We start from the raw sequence: 15539 nt of genomic DNA, 5'->3' as shown, positions 1-15539 counted from the left end.
ATTTCTTGCATTTGTAGTAATAGAACATTTTCTACATGAAAAAGGGAAACAGCAGCTTGGGCATTGTATTTAAATTATATTCTGTCTACTTTGTGGCTTTTTCCGTTTAAGAATGTTTTCTTTAAAGAGGAGGTTTTCAAATGGCAGGCCCACTTTTGCCAGATCTTGGGGATATTGGTCACGTACGATTTTTTTTTCTTCTCGGAGGGTATCAACTGTCGGATTTGTCATGGCATATTCAATTCACTGGGCAGCAAAAAGCTCAAAATGTTAAAAAAATAAAATCAGAGCGTGTTCCGCCGACCATAGGATAAATACAAAAAAAGGAAAATGGAAAAGAGCACAGAAATGGGTGGAGCAGGAAATTTGGCGTGTGGTTGGTTGGCTGCCAGCACAAAAGAGCTCACAATAAACGCGCTGTTAAATCAATCGAATTTGTAGCAATCACCAGCAGAAACACACACACCTACACCCCTACACCCCTACAGCCATCACCCTACACCTCCCCCGCTTAATGTGAATTGAGTTTGAAATCAAAACTCAATTTCGGCCAGCCGCCGGAGGGAAAACGGAGGTGGGGGGGAAAGCGAGGGGAAAGGTTGAGGGAGTGCTGTCCTAGCCGCCGGGAAAGCTATCAAAAATCTGTCTAAATATCGCCAGCCAGAGTAGTACAAACGCTGCCAGTCACGACTGTATGGCGGGTGTCATTGAAATTATTTTGACATCGTTTAGATAAAAGGGGGAAATTGGGGAAAACCAGGAAAACCAGGAAAATCAGGAAAACCAGGGGGCGCTGAATGCTGAATGCTGTATGCGTGGTAGACAAGCTGGGCAACCTGCGGTTGGCAGTTGGGTAAACCAAACAACAGCGCCAGAAATACGGCTGCAATACAGGAGGATAGTGAGCCACAAAGTTTGGGCATCCATCCACTCGACAGGATCAGGATAGGGGAAAGGATAGTTGCAAGCCCTTTTCCCTTGCCCTTTGCCCGCTTTGCCCCGAAATGTATCCGTTCGTTCGTTTCCCCTGAAAGTGTATGTAATTAAAGTGCTTGATGGAAATGCTCTTTCGCATTTGACAGTATAGTCATGTATCTGGTAAAGAGTGCGGTTGGGGTTCATTAATTTACCTATTAGTTTATCAGACTTTGATGTTTTTGGGATGCAAAAAACATGGCAAAACAACATTTTTGTGCAAAGCACATCACCCATTTATGTTTGACAAACTACAAAGTGCTTATGTTCGATTTGTTGAATTGCATTAACTTTACATATGCGCCGTATTTAAAATATCTGTCAGTTGCCATGCTAAACGAGACAACTTGGCCTGAATGGCACATCAATCAATTATGAAACAATTTGTCCCCAAATTGCTAAGTGGGAAGTTTCGATTGTTTTCAGCTAATGTGTTTTCTATAAATAAGCCAAGTGGCTCCCGCTCCGTGCCAACAACGTGGAGAGCAAAGTGGTGGGGATAAATGTGAATGGCTCGAAATTGGTAAATCTGAAAATCCCAGCCAGACCATCACCGGCACCGTCACCTTGGAGTGGGGCCAAAAACTTTTGCCCGGGGAATTGGGGTTGCGACTCGGGGCGTTCGATAAAACGATCGTCATGAGATTAAGTCGGCAGAGCAGAGACAAGACCATTATGCAAAATTCCCATCGATTATCTGTTAAAGCCCTGCCAGGACACTTGGCTCATTATTCAATAATGAAGATATTTGGCCCGGCTTACACTCGAGTGTGTTTGTCATGGTATTGCTAGATACTCGCCGTCGGTATACGGATATTTAGGTACTTGGCTATAGCCATTGTGCTATTTTCGATGTGCACAATGGCCCACCTGTCTCCACCGGATGTCCTTCAATTAAAATCCACCGAAAATTGGCAAATTCTTGTGGGTGTGTGTGTGTGTGTGTGCGCTTAGCTCGTAAAACTAATTTCATTGCCTACTTATGTGGGCTAATGGCGTGCTGAAAATCCCATCCCCTGATATATGACACTTACAACTCCAAATTTATGTCGATCTATTTGCATTCGCTGCGATTTTCCAAATGTGTGCCTATCTGGCCGCCTTATCGGTTGACACAATCCAGTCGTTCATTGTCTATTACCAGGAATAATTAATATCACGCATACGCCCCGTGCTGCGGTAATAAAATTAACACTTGCACTCATAAATATAAAACATGGTACCAATAAATACCACCGCACACACTCCATTCACTTGTGATTTATTCGCTAGTCATTGTGTGTATGTGTTTTGTTTTCCACACTTACACACACACACACATGCAGACCCTGCAATTTTCTGACAGCTGCGATTCAATTTGGCGAAATGCAGTGAGCCACCGCAGAACCCACTTTTAACCAACTAACTGCGCAAAAGTTGATAGTTTTTTGTTCTGGGGCATGGCATGTCATTAGGGCGGCGCTCTATTGTTAATTGGATTTGTCGCCGGTGCAGAATGAGAACTTTTTGCAGCACTTAATTGAGTCGGAAGCGCACGGCTATGAACGGTGGTTGGTTGGTCAAGGAATTTGCCATATACTATTCTATATACATCCTGAAAAATGGCAATCACAATTGCTAGCATTCCTCCATTTTCCTCGCTGTTTTGCAATCGATAAGTGAATGCAAACTGGCAGGAACACACTCGATTGGCTCACATAAATCTCTGGCAAATAAAGAAACAGCAACTACCCGCAAAAAAAAGGAAGAAAAAAAACAAAGAAACCCCAAACCACTATTCACTATCCACAACCCACTCTGACCTTCTTCGCGCTGTTGACCTTCAACGCTGCCAGACCATAAACTATTACCATCCGTGTAATGGCTTCGTCTGCCACTTCCGGTTGCCATTTTGAATTACAAATGGCTGTGCAATGCGGAGAAAGAACCGTTCGACTGAATCGCCATTTGTATTTCGTGCAACCGCCGCAGCCGCCACACCCCCCACACCCGCACCTATTTGCATGACCAGCATTGTGCTCGATTGGCCCCTATTAACTTTATTAAATACTCTTGCCCTGCATTATATTCACACGAAAAACTCCCCCCCGCCCCCTCCAGCACAAACACTTGCGTTGCGCCATGATAGATGACACGTCCTCTGTTGTATTATTATTATTACATAATTTGTATGCCCGGAATTGTGTTTCGCCGGCCGGGTCGGCAACTATAATCATTTGCCACACGTGCCACCGAAAAATCTATGGGCTCAGCGCTGTTAACAGTGTTGGCCAAAATTGCGGAAACTAATTTGGCAGGATTTTCCTGAGCTCTTTTCTTCTTTTTTCAACTGCGCTTAATTAGTTTGTGGCGCTTAATAAAAACACTCGGTTGATAGGGCTTTTACATAACAACTAAGGGATTTCGAATCACTTTTAGCTATTCACATGCAAAAATATGTTAACAACAAGTAATGCTTATCGTTGCTATGGCTGAAATACTGAAAATCGGGGGGATTCTTTTCGACAAGATGGACTTGTGAACTAGTTCAGCCTAGAAGTTGACAACACTGATTGAATTGTGGTGGGAGAGGAGAAAAAAATATATTGCGCGGCAGTTTATTTTATTTTATTGCAACTCACAGCCTCATTTTTATGGCCCAGTCATTGTGCGTGTGTGTGTGTGTGGGTGTGGGTGTGCCAGTGTCAAATATAAAACAAATAATGCCAAGCGCGACAACAGCTACGCTACTACGACTAGAACAACAATATCGGTGAGGCAATCACAGATAAGTCAACATTCCGCTGGTGCAGAAAAGTGGAGAAAGTTCGAGCGAAGTGGTGAGCTACGAAATAGCGAATAGCGAATAAATGAATGAGCGAATGAATGGCTCCACGAATAAGTGTCAAACGCCTACGCTTGGGCCATATAATGTGACTCACACACACACGCACGCACACACACACACACTGATGAGGCATAAAGCGTTGAGTGGCCTAATGCGAGTGTAAATGTGCTGCCACATCACCCCATTCAAGCCAACCCCTCACTTTTCGACCCTTGACATACTGCATACATTATTAAATGTCTTCCTGTTCAACAGCAGTTGCAACAACTACGCATACCGAAACGCATACTACTCAATTTTTTTTAGCAAACCCCCCCAAACCCACCCCTTTAAAATCCACCCGTTTCGCCCAGTTTTTCGGCTAGTTTTTCATCTCTCTGCAAACGCTTACTGCAGGCAATCAATCTCGCCAGTGGGGAAAATCCAGCGAAGTACAGATTATAGGAGAGAAAAAGGGGGAAAAAAGTAGCAAGAGTTGAAAGGGAAAGTGGAAAGCTGAAAATATAAGGGCGACGATACAGGGGATGGGGCATCCTTAAAGCCTGTGGACTGAGATCGAGACACGCGCTCGCAGCTCACAAGGCCCCATCAATGGCTCTTTGTCTCTGTGGCTCTCTTGGGGATTTTGTCTTTTAATGCCGGATCCGGAAACACACACACACACACACACGCACACGCTAACGCATACGCACACCACCCACGCACCGGGGAACATGGTCCAATCAAGCGTAGCTCTCATTTCTGTGTGTAAATGTCGCCTATCAATGCTTAATAATGTCATAAAATCAAAAAGTCAGGCCAAGCGGGTGTAGCACAACAATCATGCGGATTTCTTACAAAATTACACGCGAAGAAAGAAAAATCCATAAAAGAACACCGCAGTGTGAACATGCTCTCTTGGATATCTCCCTCTTTAGGATATTTTAAGCAACCGATCAGTGTGACCATGCTGCCTAAACATTGTCCTAAATGCTTGTTCGAAGCAAAAATCCGATTTTGCCCCATAATCGTTCGCGAATCTAAGTGTCAGTGTGACTACTTATACTCAACAAATTGTATATATGTAGATGCATACTATGTGCATATGCAAACTGTCCCCATTTATTCTCTGTGTGCACATAGTACACATGCTCCATGGCTCAGCATACATACATATGTGGGTACGCTAGTGAGTGGGTATGGAACATTTTTCAGGGCATGTGTTCGAGGCACCGTCGCCGTTCGAGTGGCCACTCTCCATGCTCCTTGACCTTGCCCCTTCCCCTTGCCACCCGCCGCTGCCCCAGCGCCCAATAAAGGGCTTGGGGGTCAACGGGGCTGAGACGGAGAACAGAGAACAGATTGCTTGAAGCGGGGAGTGCGAATCGCAGAACAAACTGTGAAATGGGGGAAAATGTTGCTGCGTTAGCTGGAAAATGTGCACGCCCCTACTGGCTCAGGCCGGGTCCGGTATTGGCTTGAGTTCGCATTTTTTATTTTATGCATATTTTCTTCGAGTGTTCGGCATACAGAGAAACGCGCTATACAGCATGTGAGATGGTTGGCATCCGTTATGTCAAGTGCTTGACAAATCGTTGTACACTGGTAAACAGTCAGCGGGATTTGAATGTTTTAAGTTTGTCGCTGGCATAATTGAAATTTATTTTTTGTGCTGCAGGCAAATCGATTCAGAGTTCGTGGATTCGATATACTTTTCAATGCAAGGTCAAAATCACTATTGCTTAATAATAATAATTTCAATAATGTTATCATACTAATTGTCATTGCGTTTGACAATAAACCAAGGGAAACAAAAAGATGTTATCTTAATTGAAACTGTCGTTTTCAGTTATCAACAAACAGTACGGTTGCTTTATTTATTTACCGTCTGACCAAATAGTTTGCTATAAAGAAATTCTTTTTTTGTACTAAAAATTACATTGGGTAATGGAAAGTCGTTCAGTAAATGCTGTAATTATGCTGTAATTGATGCGCCCAGTCGTAATCCGATTAGAAGGAATTTCGCAACTAATTACCGCCTAAAAACCAACTGTTTTTTAACAAAGTTTTCATTGCCAAGCATAATCATACATATGTCGATCGAATTAAAACACCCTTTCTGTGGAAAGGGTGTCTCAGTTTTATTTAGAGAAGCATTCATAATAAATCTCTTGCCAAAGGGATTTGCTTTAAGACTGCATTAGATGTTCTAATCAAAGTAAGGACTTCCATAAAAGCGAACGCTGCATCTATTCAACTATCAATAAACTTTGTGAATTCTTGCTTTCTGCTTTTTGATGTTCCATCCCCGATGAGTTTATTTTCATGGACGGATAACAATGACGAACTGTACAGTTTTGCCATATGAATTGTGACAAAATGCGAATGGCTGCCACTTCCTCTGTCGTCGTCTCTCGCTCTCTCTTTTTCTTTTCCCCTATTTCTGTCTCTTTTGCTCCGTGCATATCTCATTGTGTCGCTTTCCAGGAGTTATAACCTCACTTCACATCGCCCCCTCGGCCAATTTTCGCATTTTTATGCATGTTTTGACATGTTCAAGCATCGTTGGCGTCTCTTCGCGATGTCAGGCATGCAACGTTTTATGGTCCATATACGCGTATGTTTGCGCATATACTATACGTCTATTTATGTGCATATATGTACATATGTATATGTGGAGCATATATGTACATATACGTATATATGTATGTATAGAGATCTGATAGCAGCAGTGCAGGCCGTTGTAGGGACATTTTGTCTGCGGCTGGCTGGCTTTTGTTTCCATTTCGCTCGCCGCTCTCCGCAATTCACATTTTACATTTCGCATTTGTTTAACAGTTAAATGGACAGCAGTGACGTCGCTGCCGGCGTCGCCGCGTCTCGATAACAATTTTAATAGGCCATTTAATTTTTAATTAATTCTTCAAGCGCCAGTTGCCATGTCATAAAAATGTTTGCTGTCATGTTTGTCCAATGTCCAATGTCCTCGGTGCTCAGTCCTCAGTCCATCGTCCATCGTCCTACATCCTACGTCCTCTGTCCTTCGATTTTCATTTGCCATCAGCCAGCCATTGATGATGATGTTTTTGGGGCGTTTAATGACATGTTTTTGTTTCATTTCGCCCTTGCCGGATGGCCCTGCATATCATTATTATTATTTCGATATCTCCTTCGCTGCCCTTTCCACGAAAAATAGTACGCAATTTGCTTTGTTTATTGAACATTTGTCTATTTACGAAGATGAGGGGGCGGGCGCGTGTGTTTTTCCCTCCTAATTTCATTACTCAAATCTTGCTGACGCGCACACACAAAGAAAATGCGACAAACATTTGTCATTTACGCCATCGAAATGTATTAAATGTATATAAAATAGGGGTTCCATTCAATGTTCTTGCTTTTGGTCACACTGAGTCAAGTGCATGATCCTATATGCTATAAGTTGGTCACTCTATTTTTTGTGTAATCTGTGTCGTACGTACCTTGTGTTTAATTGGTCTACTCTTTATAAAACATATTTTCTGCGTGTAATCTGTAATTAAAGCGAGACAGAGAGTGTGAGAGGAGGCATCCACATTGCTGCCCACTCAGCCATTGCTGCTTGACCTCGAGTCTCGAGTCCGGTGGTGGAGGGCATCTAACCTTCGACATTGTGCCCGTCGACCACGTTGTACCAACCACCAGCCACCCAACCCCCTCAGCACCCCAGCCCCTCCTCCAATGGGCATTGTTTGGTTTTATATTTGGAAATTTTTGTGACTCTCTTAATAGCTTTTTGTGAAAATTAATTTCTTAGCTATTAGAGGCTCTTGTCGTCTCCACATTCACTTCTCCCCCGAAGCCCACACCCTCAACTCTCTCAGTGTAACTGTGTTGGTGTGTGTGTGTGTATGTGTGTATGATGGAGAGTATTTTGTAATTACTTTATGCCCGAAAATTGCCGTAGTAAAATATTTCTCGCTGGCTTTTGGGTTGGATTTTACTGTCGCTTCGGGTCAGGACAAAAAAGCCCTAGCGAAAATCAAAGGGGGGGAATGGTTTTAAGGGGGCACACGTTGACCCAGTCGCCTCCATGAAATTGCCCTTTTGTCGACACAACCGGCACTCAACTTTCACTAATGGAATCAAATGCCATGCCTGGCCACCGAAAGTAAACCAAATTAAGCAACCCAGATTCACTATGCATACATATGCTGTGGTGGTCAGGTATTGATATCAAATACTTTGTCGTCTTGCGCTTATAATGTCATATCATATCATCATTCTTTGATGATAAGGCAACGGCTTGCTTTATAGCAAATGCAATGAATGAATTATTTGATCACTGCATTGCCATTTAGGCAAAGTCATATTAATAAAATGTTACTTAAATCACGCAGAAACACATGTCTATGGAACACGTTTTATGCCGGACACTTATTAAAATACTGTACCCCTTTGGCAGTTAAAAATTTGTGGCTCTTGACAGTTACGTTAACATGCCACGTGGCAAATGAGTGGTCCAAGTCGTAGGCCAGAATAGCTAAATCTGCCCAAGAACAAGGCCCTAACAACTGACCATCTGACCATGTTAGAGCCGGACGTGTGCACTTAACCCGTTCTTGGCCAACTCGGCCATTATCCACCCACTAACCAACACCTACCACCCACCACTCACCACATACAGCATACAGCATACAGTACTACAGCATGAACCACCCACAGTCTCAATCTCCGGTCCCGGATTTCAATCCCCCAACATGGAAATCGTTTTACAGCCCCCCGCTCTGGTTAAATGTGTATATGGCATGCAGTTTGGGGTAAACTTTTCCCGAAAATTGCTACGCATAATTGCCAGTTTTTGCTGCCTGCAAAGCAGCAGTGTTTGGGGTGGTGTGGGTGGTTTTATTGTGACCACCCTTAACCCGTTACAGAAATCTTCCAGCTAGTTGAGGAGAAAGGAGGTGGTGGTAAAAAGGGGCTTTATAGCCTGGTCGACATGTGTGCGTCGTTAGTTAGTTAGTTATAACTACATACAATTTTATGAACGCCATATTGTAAATGTTATAATTTTCACTAACAATTTTTAGCAACCGTTGCCGTCGTTGCCGGCAAATGGGGGCGTGGTTCTCGCCGCCCACATTTATGAACGATGGCCATGCGACGATGATAATTTTCAACAACTTTTACGTAGCGTGTGAAACACGGAACTCAAGAGGGTCTGAGTGGGTCTGGGGGGAAAGGTGGGGCACTGGGTTGCTTGGGTTTGGGTTTTTCCTGGAAAAGCCTACACATGCAACGCCCACCCCCCTCTCTACGGCCATGCACTTAAACGTGCTTGGGATTTTAAAGTATTTTTTACATTACGACTGAAAAGCATTTTCTGTGTTTTTCAACTCCGATTTTTGTCGTGCTTTTTTTGCTATTGTCGTTTGGGTTTTTTTTTAAATTTTATTTTTCAGTAATAAAATGTAATACATACAAAGATTAACACACACATACACACTGGGGCTGCACTCACACACGCACCATTTTACTCAATTATAAAAGTTTCCACATTAAAAGTTCATTGCAGAGCCGAAAGTCTGGGCGAAACGAAACGAAAGTCCGAGGCAGAAAAGCACAGAGTTGTTGGGTTAGGTCGTGCCCACAGGAAGGAAGGCCTAGGAAGGACCTACCACAGGTCCTTATTTGGGGTGCTGGCTCCAGCTCCTAGCTCCTAGCTGGCACCCAGTCTCGTTTCCATTTCCCAATCCCCAATACCCCACTACCAATGCCCTCCGTTGCGCTCCAAAATCACCGGGTCTGGGCAAACAACATCAAAGCCAAAGTGTCTCCGACAGAAAAAGTTACGTTTTTTCTATTATTTGGCCCTTTTTGAGGCCAGCCAGAGAGGAATCTGTGTTCGGTGGGGCCAGGGGTAAGGGGTAGGTAGTTGAATATGGAAAATGGGCAAAAAGGAGTCTGGCCGAAAAAGGTTGTTGTGCCACATGCACATGCCACATGCCACTCTTTTTTCAGCTCAGTTTTCAGTCTGTAAGCAAACGACTCTATCTGCTACTGCTAATCTGTATATGTATCTCCACTATCCGAATAGTCTGACCTGCTAATTAGATAAAGGATAATGAACTGACCTTAAGTTAAACTGGCAATGGAAGCACGTAGTATGCAACGAGCTCAGTTTACTGATCCACTTAGCGAGATTTCACTGTGGCCCTAAACAAGAAACTTCCTAATCGCATTATCTAGTTCCACGATTCTATCAAATCAAGCAGCCATCCTAATCGATCTGTTGTTATTGTTTTTCACTTGTCAAACACAATCCTAACTTAAATCCCTAGAAAGTGTGCCTTGTTTTAAGTGCATTGTTTGTTTGATTTCTTGCAGGCTATGGCGGCATTTCACCACGGACGCAGTGGGGCCGAGTGGCGGCCTTGGTGTACGCCTTGTTCGGGATACCCATTGTGCTGCTCTACCTGTCCGCCATGGGCGAAGCGCTCTCGGCGGGAATGCGCTGCCTGTTCCGGCGCCAGCGTGTGAAGGGCGGTCCAGGTGGCGGACCAGGTGGCGGTGCCTCCGGTGGCGTGGGCTCGGGCGCCGGTGGAAGCGGTGGTGGCCGAAAGACGGACAAGACCAAGGGCCAGGGGCAGCACTACGGCCACCAGAAGTTGCATCAGTACGGCCTGCCGCCATCGGTGTACCAGCAGCAGCAGCAGGCGCAGCAAGCGCAACAGGCACAGCAGCAGCAGCAGGCGCAACAAGCGCAGCAGGCGGGGCAGCAACAGCAGGTGCAGCAGGGCAAAAAATCCTCGGGCAATCGCCGTGGCTCACCCAGTGTACCCATCTCCATATGCGTGTGTGTGCTGCTCTGCTATGTGAGCAGCGGTGCGATTTTGTTCCACAAACTGCAGAACTGGAGTGTGCTGGAGTCGCTCTACTTCTGCTTCACCTCGCTGGGAACCATTGGATTCGGTGAGATGGCGCCCAATGGCGCAGTGGCTCTCTATACGGCCTCCGCGTACATTCTGGTCGGCATGGCCGTGGTGGCCATGTGCTTCAGCCTCATCCAGACGGAGATCGTACTGTGGCTGCGCCGGTTCAGCGTGCAGGATCACGTGATGCCCAAGGCCGAGGAACTGGCTCTAGTCACCGTGGCGGTCACGCCGAAACCCTCCTGACAGCGACCCAGTGCGGATCCCAGTCTGGGCGTCGGATTGGGAGTGGGTCTGGCCGGCGGCGCCCTGGGGCAGCCGCAAAACAATCTCGGCCAGCACCAGACCATGTTCTTTGGACCCGCCCACACGCTGACGCAGTACAGTTCGCTGCCGCGCAGGAGTCACCTGCAGGCGGCCAACCATTCCGGCGGAGGATCGGCCTTCCAGCGAAACACGCCCATTCGTAGATCGACGGGCATACCGGAGCACCATTTGGAGTACTTTGTGCCGCGCAGCATCAGTGAGTTTAATCTGTCGGGAGTGGGCGATCTCGCCCTGCCGCCACCCCGTCGATACTCACCCAACATGGTGGGTGGTGGAGGAATGGGCGGCATGGGCATGAATATGGGTGGCATGGGCATGAGCATGGGCATGGGCATGGGCCTGCCACATGGCCTCCAGCTGGGTCCACCACAGACGCTGCTCTGCTCGGCCACGCCCACTGTGCAGCAGCAGCAACAGCAGCCGCCTCCGCCGCCGGCACAGCTGCAGATTGTCACCCTAAAGCCGCGCAGCGAAAAGATGGTCACCTTCGAGGATGAGTCAAAGCAGGCGGTTGGCGGTGGAGCAGTCGGCGGAGGAGCCGGCGGCTCGGGCACGCCACCGCATTGTCCACACGGAGTGCCGACGACTCCGCGAAAATCACCGGCCGTGGGCGATATATTCATGTGACCAGGAGCGCAGGACGAGGCGGCCCAGTTGGATGCAGCAATGCGATTGCGCGACAGCATCGATGATGCACTGTGTCCAAAAGTTGGACCGGCGCCAGGTGAAGTGATACGTGTCTAGAAAACAAAATGAACATTCTCAACGCAAACACTCACACCAACACCAACACACTGTAAGTAAATGCACACACACACACGTATAAAAGAACTCTTTCCAAAGCAGAAGAGAGTATAGGAAAAAAGCATTGCCTACTTTTGAGGGCCAATGCTCTCAACTTGAAGTTCATTGTGTTTTTCAGCATATAAGTATAAATAAAACATTGAGCAAATATTTATTATTATGTGTGTAAATATAGCATACAAAAACCACAAAGAAGGCAAACAACTAAAGTTGAATCGCACTTTGCGACAGAATGAGAGAGTGAATTAAAATTAAAATTCTAAATGATAAATGCATAAATAATTGAATGCTGCGTGAGGGCGTTTTACGGTTAATGCTGTAGAACACGGATCCAGAAATTAATAAATACACTCAACCACACACACACCACACACACACACACTATGAATAATAAATAGTGCGTGGGCGTGGCATTAGGGAGCGGGACGGAGGCGGGGCGGGCAAGTAGAGCAAACAAAATGCAAATGAAAATGACAAATTGTATAAATACCAAAGGACAAAGTTTATTTATGCGATTTGCTAGTTAGTTGCTGCTCCTGCTCTCTGAGTTCTGTTTTTTTTTCTCCTTTTTTGTTTCGCCGTTTCTGGTCGCAAAATTTCAATTAGTTTTATTTGCTGTTTCGCAGGGCAAATATGTATAAATTTCCGGAAGGCAGATTTGTACTATTTGCGAAATGCTGATGGTTTTCTTTGCAGACATGCCAAATGTTATTTAAACTGTGACAAGCGAAAACTAAATGTTTTGCACCGATCTTTTCTTTTCTGGAATATATATACATATATTGTTTTTTTTTTATAAATGGGGGTGTACTAAATGTAAAGTAATTTTCCCATTTGCCAAATCTTACGAACTGTTATACGGTGCCAAGTTAAATGTAAAACCCAACCAATAATAGCAAAAGTGTTTTTATGCTAAATCGTATTTTTAACAATCGAACTGTTGAATGTATTCCCCAAGTAAATTAGGCTCAAAGTGTTAAGTGTGTATATGAATGTAAGATAAATGTGTATGTTTGTATGTATGTATGTGGATATGTGCCAAGAAGGGAACCGAAAGTATTATCAAAAATTGATTGTTAAGCTGACCTTTTAATCCGACTAAATGCCACGTACAAGCGATCAACGAATTACGAGTACCAACGATTTATTCAAAAACTTTGGTGGCATTTAGCTTGAGTATTTCGCTTTTTAGCCGCCATTTTTCCATTCGTTTGGCAAAACGCGTAATTTCCAAACCGCCCACTGGCAATTAGGTTTAAATACTTTTTAAATGCATTTTGATTGTAGGTAATTGAGCGCGTGAATGGCCATTTGTTGTTTGTTTCTGTTGGTTACTGGCCTTGTTTTCTGTTTTCTGTTGCCTGTTTTTTGTTGCCTGTTTTCTGTTTTCTGTTGCCCGTTTTCTGTTTTCTGTTGGTGTTGCTGTTTTCCACTGACAGGACATCCAATTGGAGGGCTGTCAAGCGAGCGGAGCTCATTTGAACGCGTTTTTTTTTGGTTTTTTTGTTGCTGCTTTGCGGCAATTCATTTAAAATAAATTCAATTTGAGCGACCGCCACCGCCCACCGAGTGGGCGTGGCCGCCTGGTTGCATTTGTTAATTTTTGCCATATTCAATTTGTGACATTCAATTAAAATAGTGAAATTAAACCAGATAGGATAGTCATTGCTCGTAAAACACAAAGCATGCGAACAAAAACAAAAAGAAAAACAACAACTAAAAACAAAAAGGGATTAATATATGAATAAAGAAATTTTTTAAAAAATACAACACGCCGGACAACCTTCAATTTATGGGTTGTGGCCCCGCAGAGACTAATTGCAGAGCTCAAACTTGGGTCACAGCCTCAGCCAATTCAGATATATGTATGTCTATGTAGTTAATAACGAACTAACTAACAGCCAAACGGTAATAGTATAACAAAAGAGAGATAAAACAAATATTGAAATTAAGCCAATGTAATTAAATTAAGTCCACTTCAACACGCATTCACACAGACACACACACGCACACACACGCGCACACACAGACAGAGCCACAACCACAGACAAATTAATACCATTAAGTAAACTAAATGTAACGATAATTTTTTTTTTTGTCAAATTCCTAGCACGGTAAGTTGAACTTTTAGGCTAACCGCATAGGCTCATTGCGAGTGGCAGTTAAGGATAATTACTCTAATTCATATGTAATCCTAGTCCACTAGATACACACATACATATGCATATACATATACATATAGATATATGTAGCCGTACACAAAACGAAACTAATCTAGCATTGAGAAAGGCAAATAGGAAATACCAATAAGAAATACCGCAGTTCGCATCATATATATACATACATATATATGTATACAAACATCTCTCTATATATATACATATATATACAAGCCCAACCAAAAAGAAAAGAGAAGAATAAATACATCATGAACAATTTAGTCAAAAATCAACAACTCTTTGTTTGCTTTTCCCACTTGCGGCTCACATTAACAAATGCCGAACATCTGGATGGAGGATATGGGTTATATGTGTGTGTGGTCTTTTGGGTGATATATTTGCAGATTGTCAACAAGTGCCAACATCTTAATGGGAAATGTTAGCTTCTTATTTAATATTTGACAAGGATTTATTTTTATTATATTTAACCGTCTTTATTTATGCATTCTCGAATTTATTGTGTTCTTTATTTGTGATTATGTCTGATAATATCATTTTTCATTTTTTTATTTTATTTATTGTGTTCATCCTTTTTGTGATTATATTTCATTATATCATCTTTCATTTTCTTATTTTCTTATAGTTTATTTTGTCTTATTTCAGGTTTTAACGATCACGGCCATCTTCAGTAATTACTTCGTATTTGGAAATCCTAGCCTACATTTGATACGCCGCAAGATTTGGTAAGTCGTAGCAATCAATATTATATGATTATATGATTTAGTCGAAATTAATTATTAGTTCGAAATTCCAAGAGTTGTGTCCAAGAGCAATATTTTCCTTTCGGTTCAATTAATGAACCTATTTATGGCATGCCTTTTTCGGACGGGGCTCGTTGAAAACTGAAACTGAAACCGAGACTGAGACTGAAACGCGTGGATACATTACCGAAATCATCAAAAAGAAACGGCGAATTTATTGGAGCGGCAGAAAGGAGAGGGTGGTGGTGAGGAGGGGAGAGGAGACTGGAGAGGGGAGAATGTGAATATCTTAAATTTAATTGAAATGCGCAGAATCAATTTGCGTGTTAATTGATAAAGATAAAAACGGACGAGAGCGAGTGCGATAGTCTGACCAATGCAAAAACAAAAAAAAAGGCCTCCATTCCGCTCGCTCTCTTTGCTGCGAATTGTGAATTATTTAATCATTTAATTAGTGTTAATAATTTATAGCAAACAGCTTCGCAATCAATTTGCGTTTCAGTCCGTATCTGTATCTGTATCTGTAGTTGTTTTTGTATCTGTATCCGTACCTTTGTGGCCATTTCGCTGTGCGTGTGCATTTTATGACAACTCTGGAATGAAATTTCACTTAATCAAGAGTCGCATCCAGGTGTTCAACCGAATGGCTGGCTGGCTGGCTCACTGCCTGTGGGAGAGTGCGAGAGCCCCGAGTTCAGATTCCGGCTTTTTGCCACATCAATTTAATTTACTTGTGACAAATATCTCCATATCCGGTCATCGCATTTACCCCAGCATTTCACATTTCCCATTTCCCATT

The 15539-nt window shown here is 43.6% G+C and overlaps 1 protein-coding gene across 1 annotated transcript in view; it reads left to right on the top strand.

Annotated features, from left to right (window-relative positions):
• The window catches only part of LOC122624366, a 54043-nt gene extending 41847 nt beyond the window's left edge, over positions 1 to 12196 (top strand). The window contains 1 exon segment of the mRNA XM_043803874.1: positions 10145 to 12196. Coding sequence (XP_043659809.1) covers positions 10145 to 11643 — 1499 coding nt within the window. The 3' untranslated portion in view covers positions 11644 to 12196.
• Positions 12197 to 15539: the final 3343 nt, after the last annotated feature.

Source organism: Drosophila teissieri, chromosome X (assembly GCF_016746235.2).
Source record: "Drosophila teissieri strain GT53w chromosome X, Prin_Dtei_1.1, whole genome shotgun sequence".
Lineage (NCBI taxonomy): Eukaryota > Metazoa > Arthropoda > Insecta > Diptera > Drosophilidae > Drosophila > Drosophila teissieri.
Note: the sequence above shows the minus strand (reverse complement) of the source record. Positions and strands in the feature narration are given on the sequence as shown.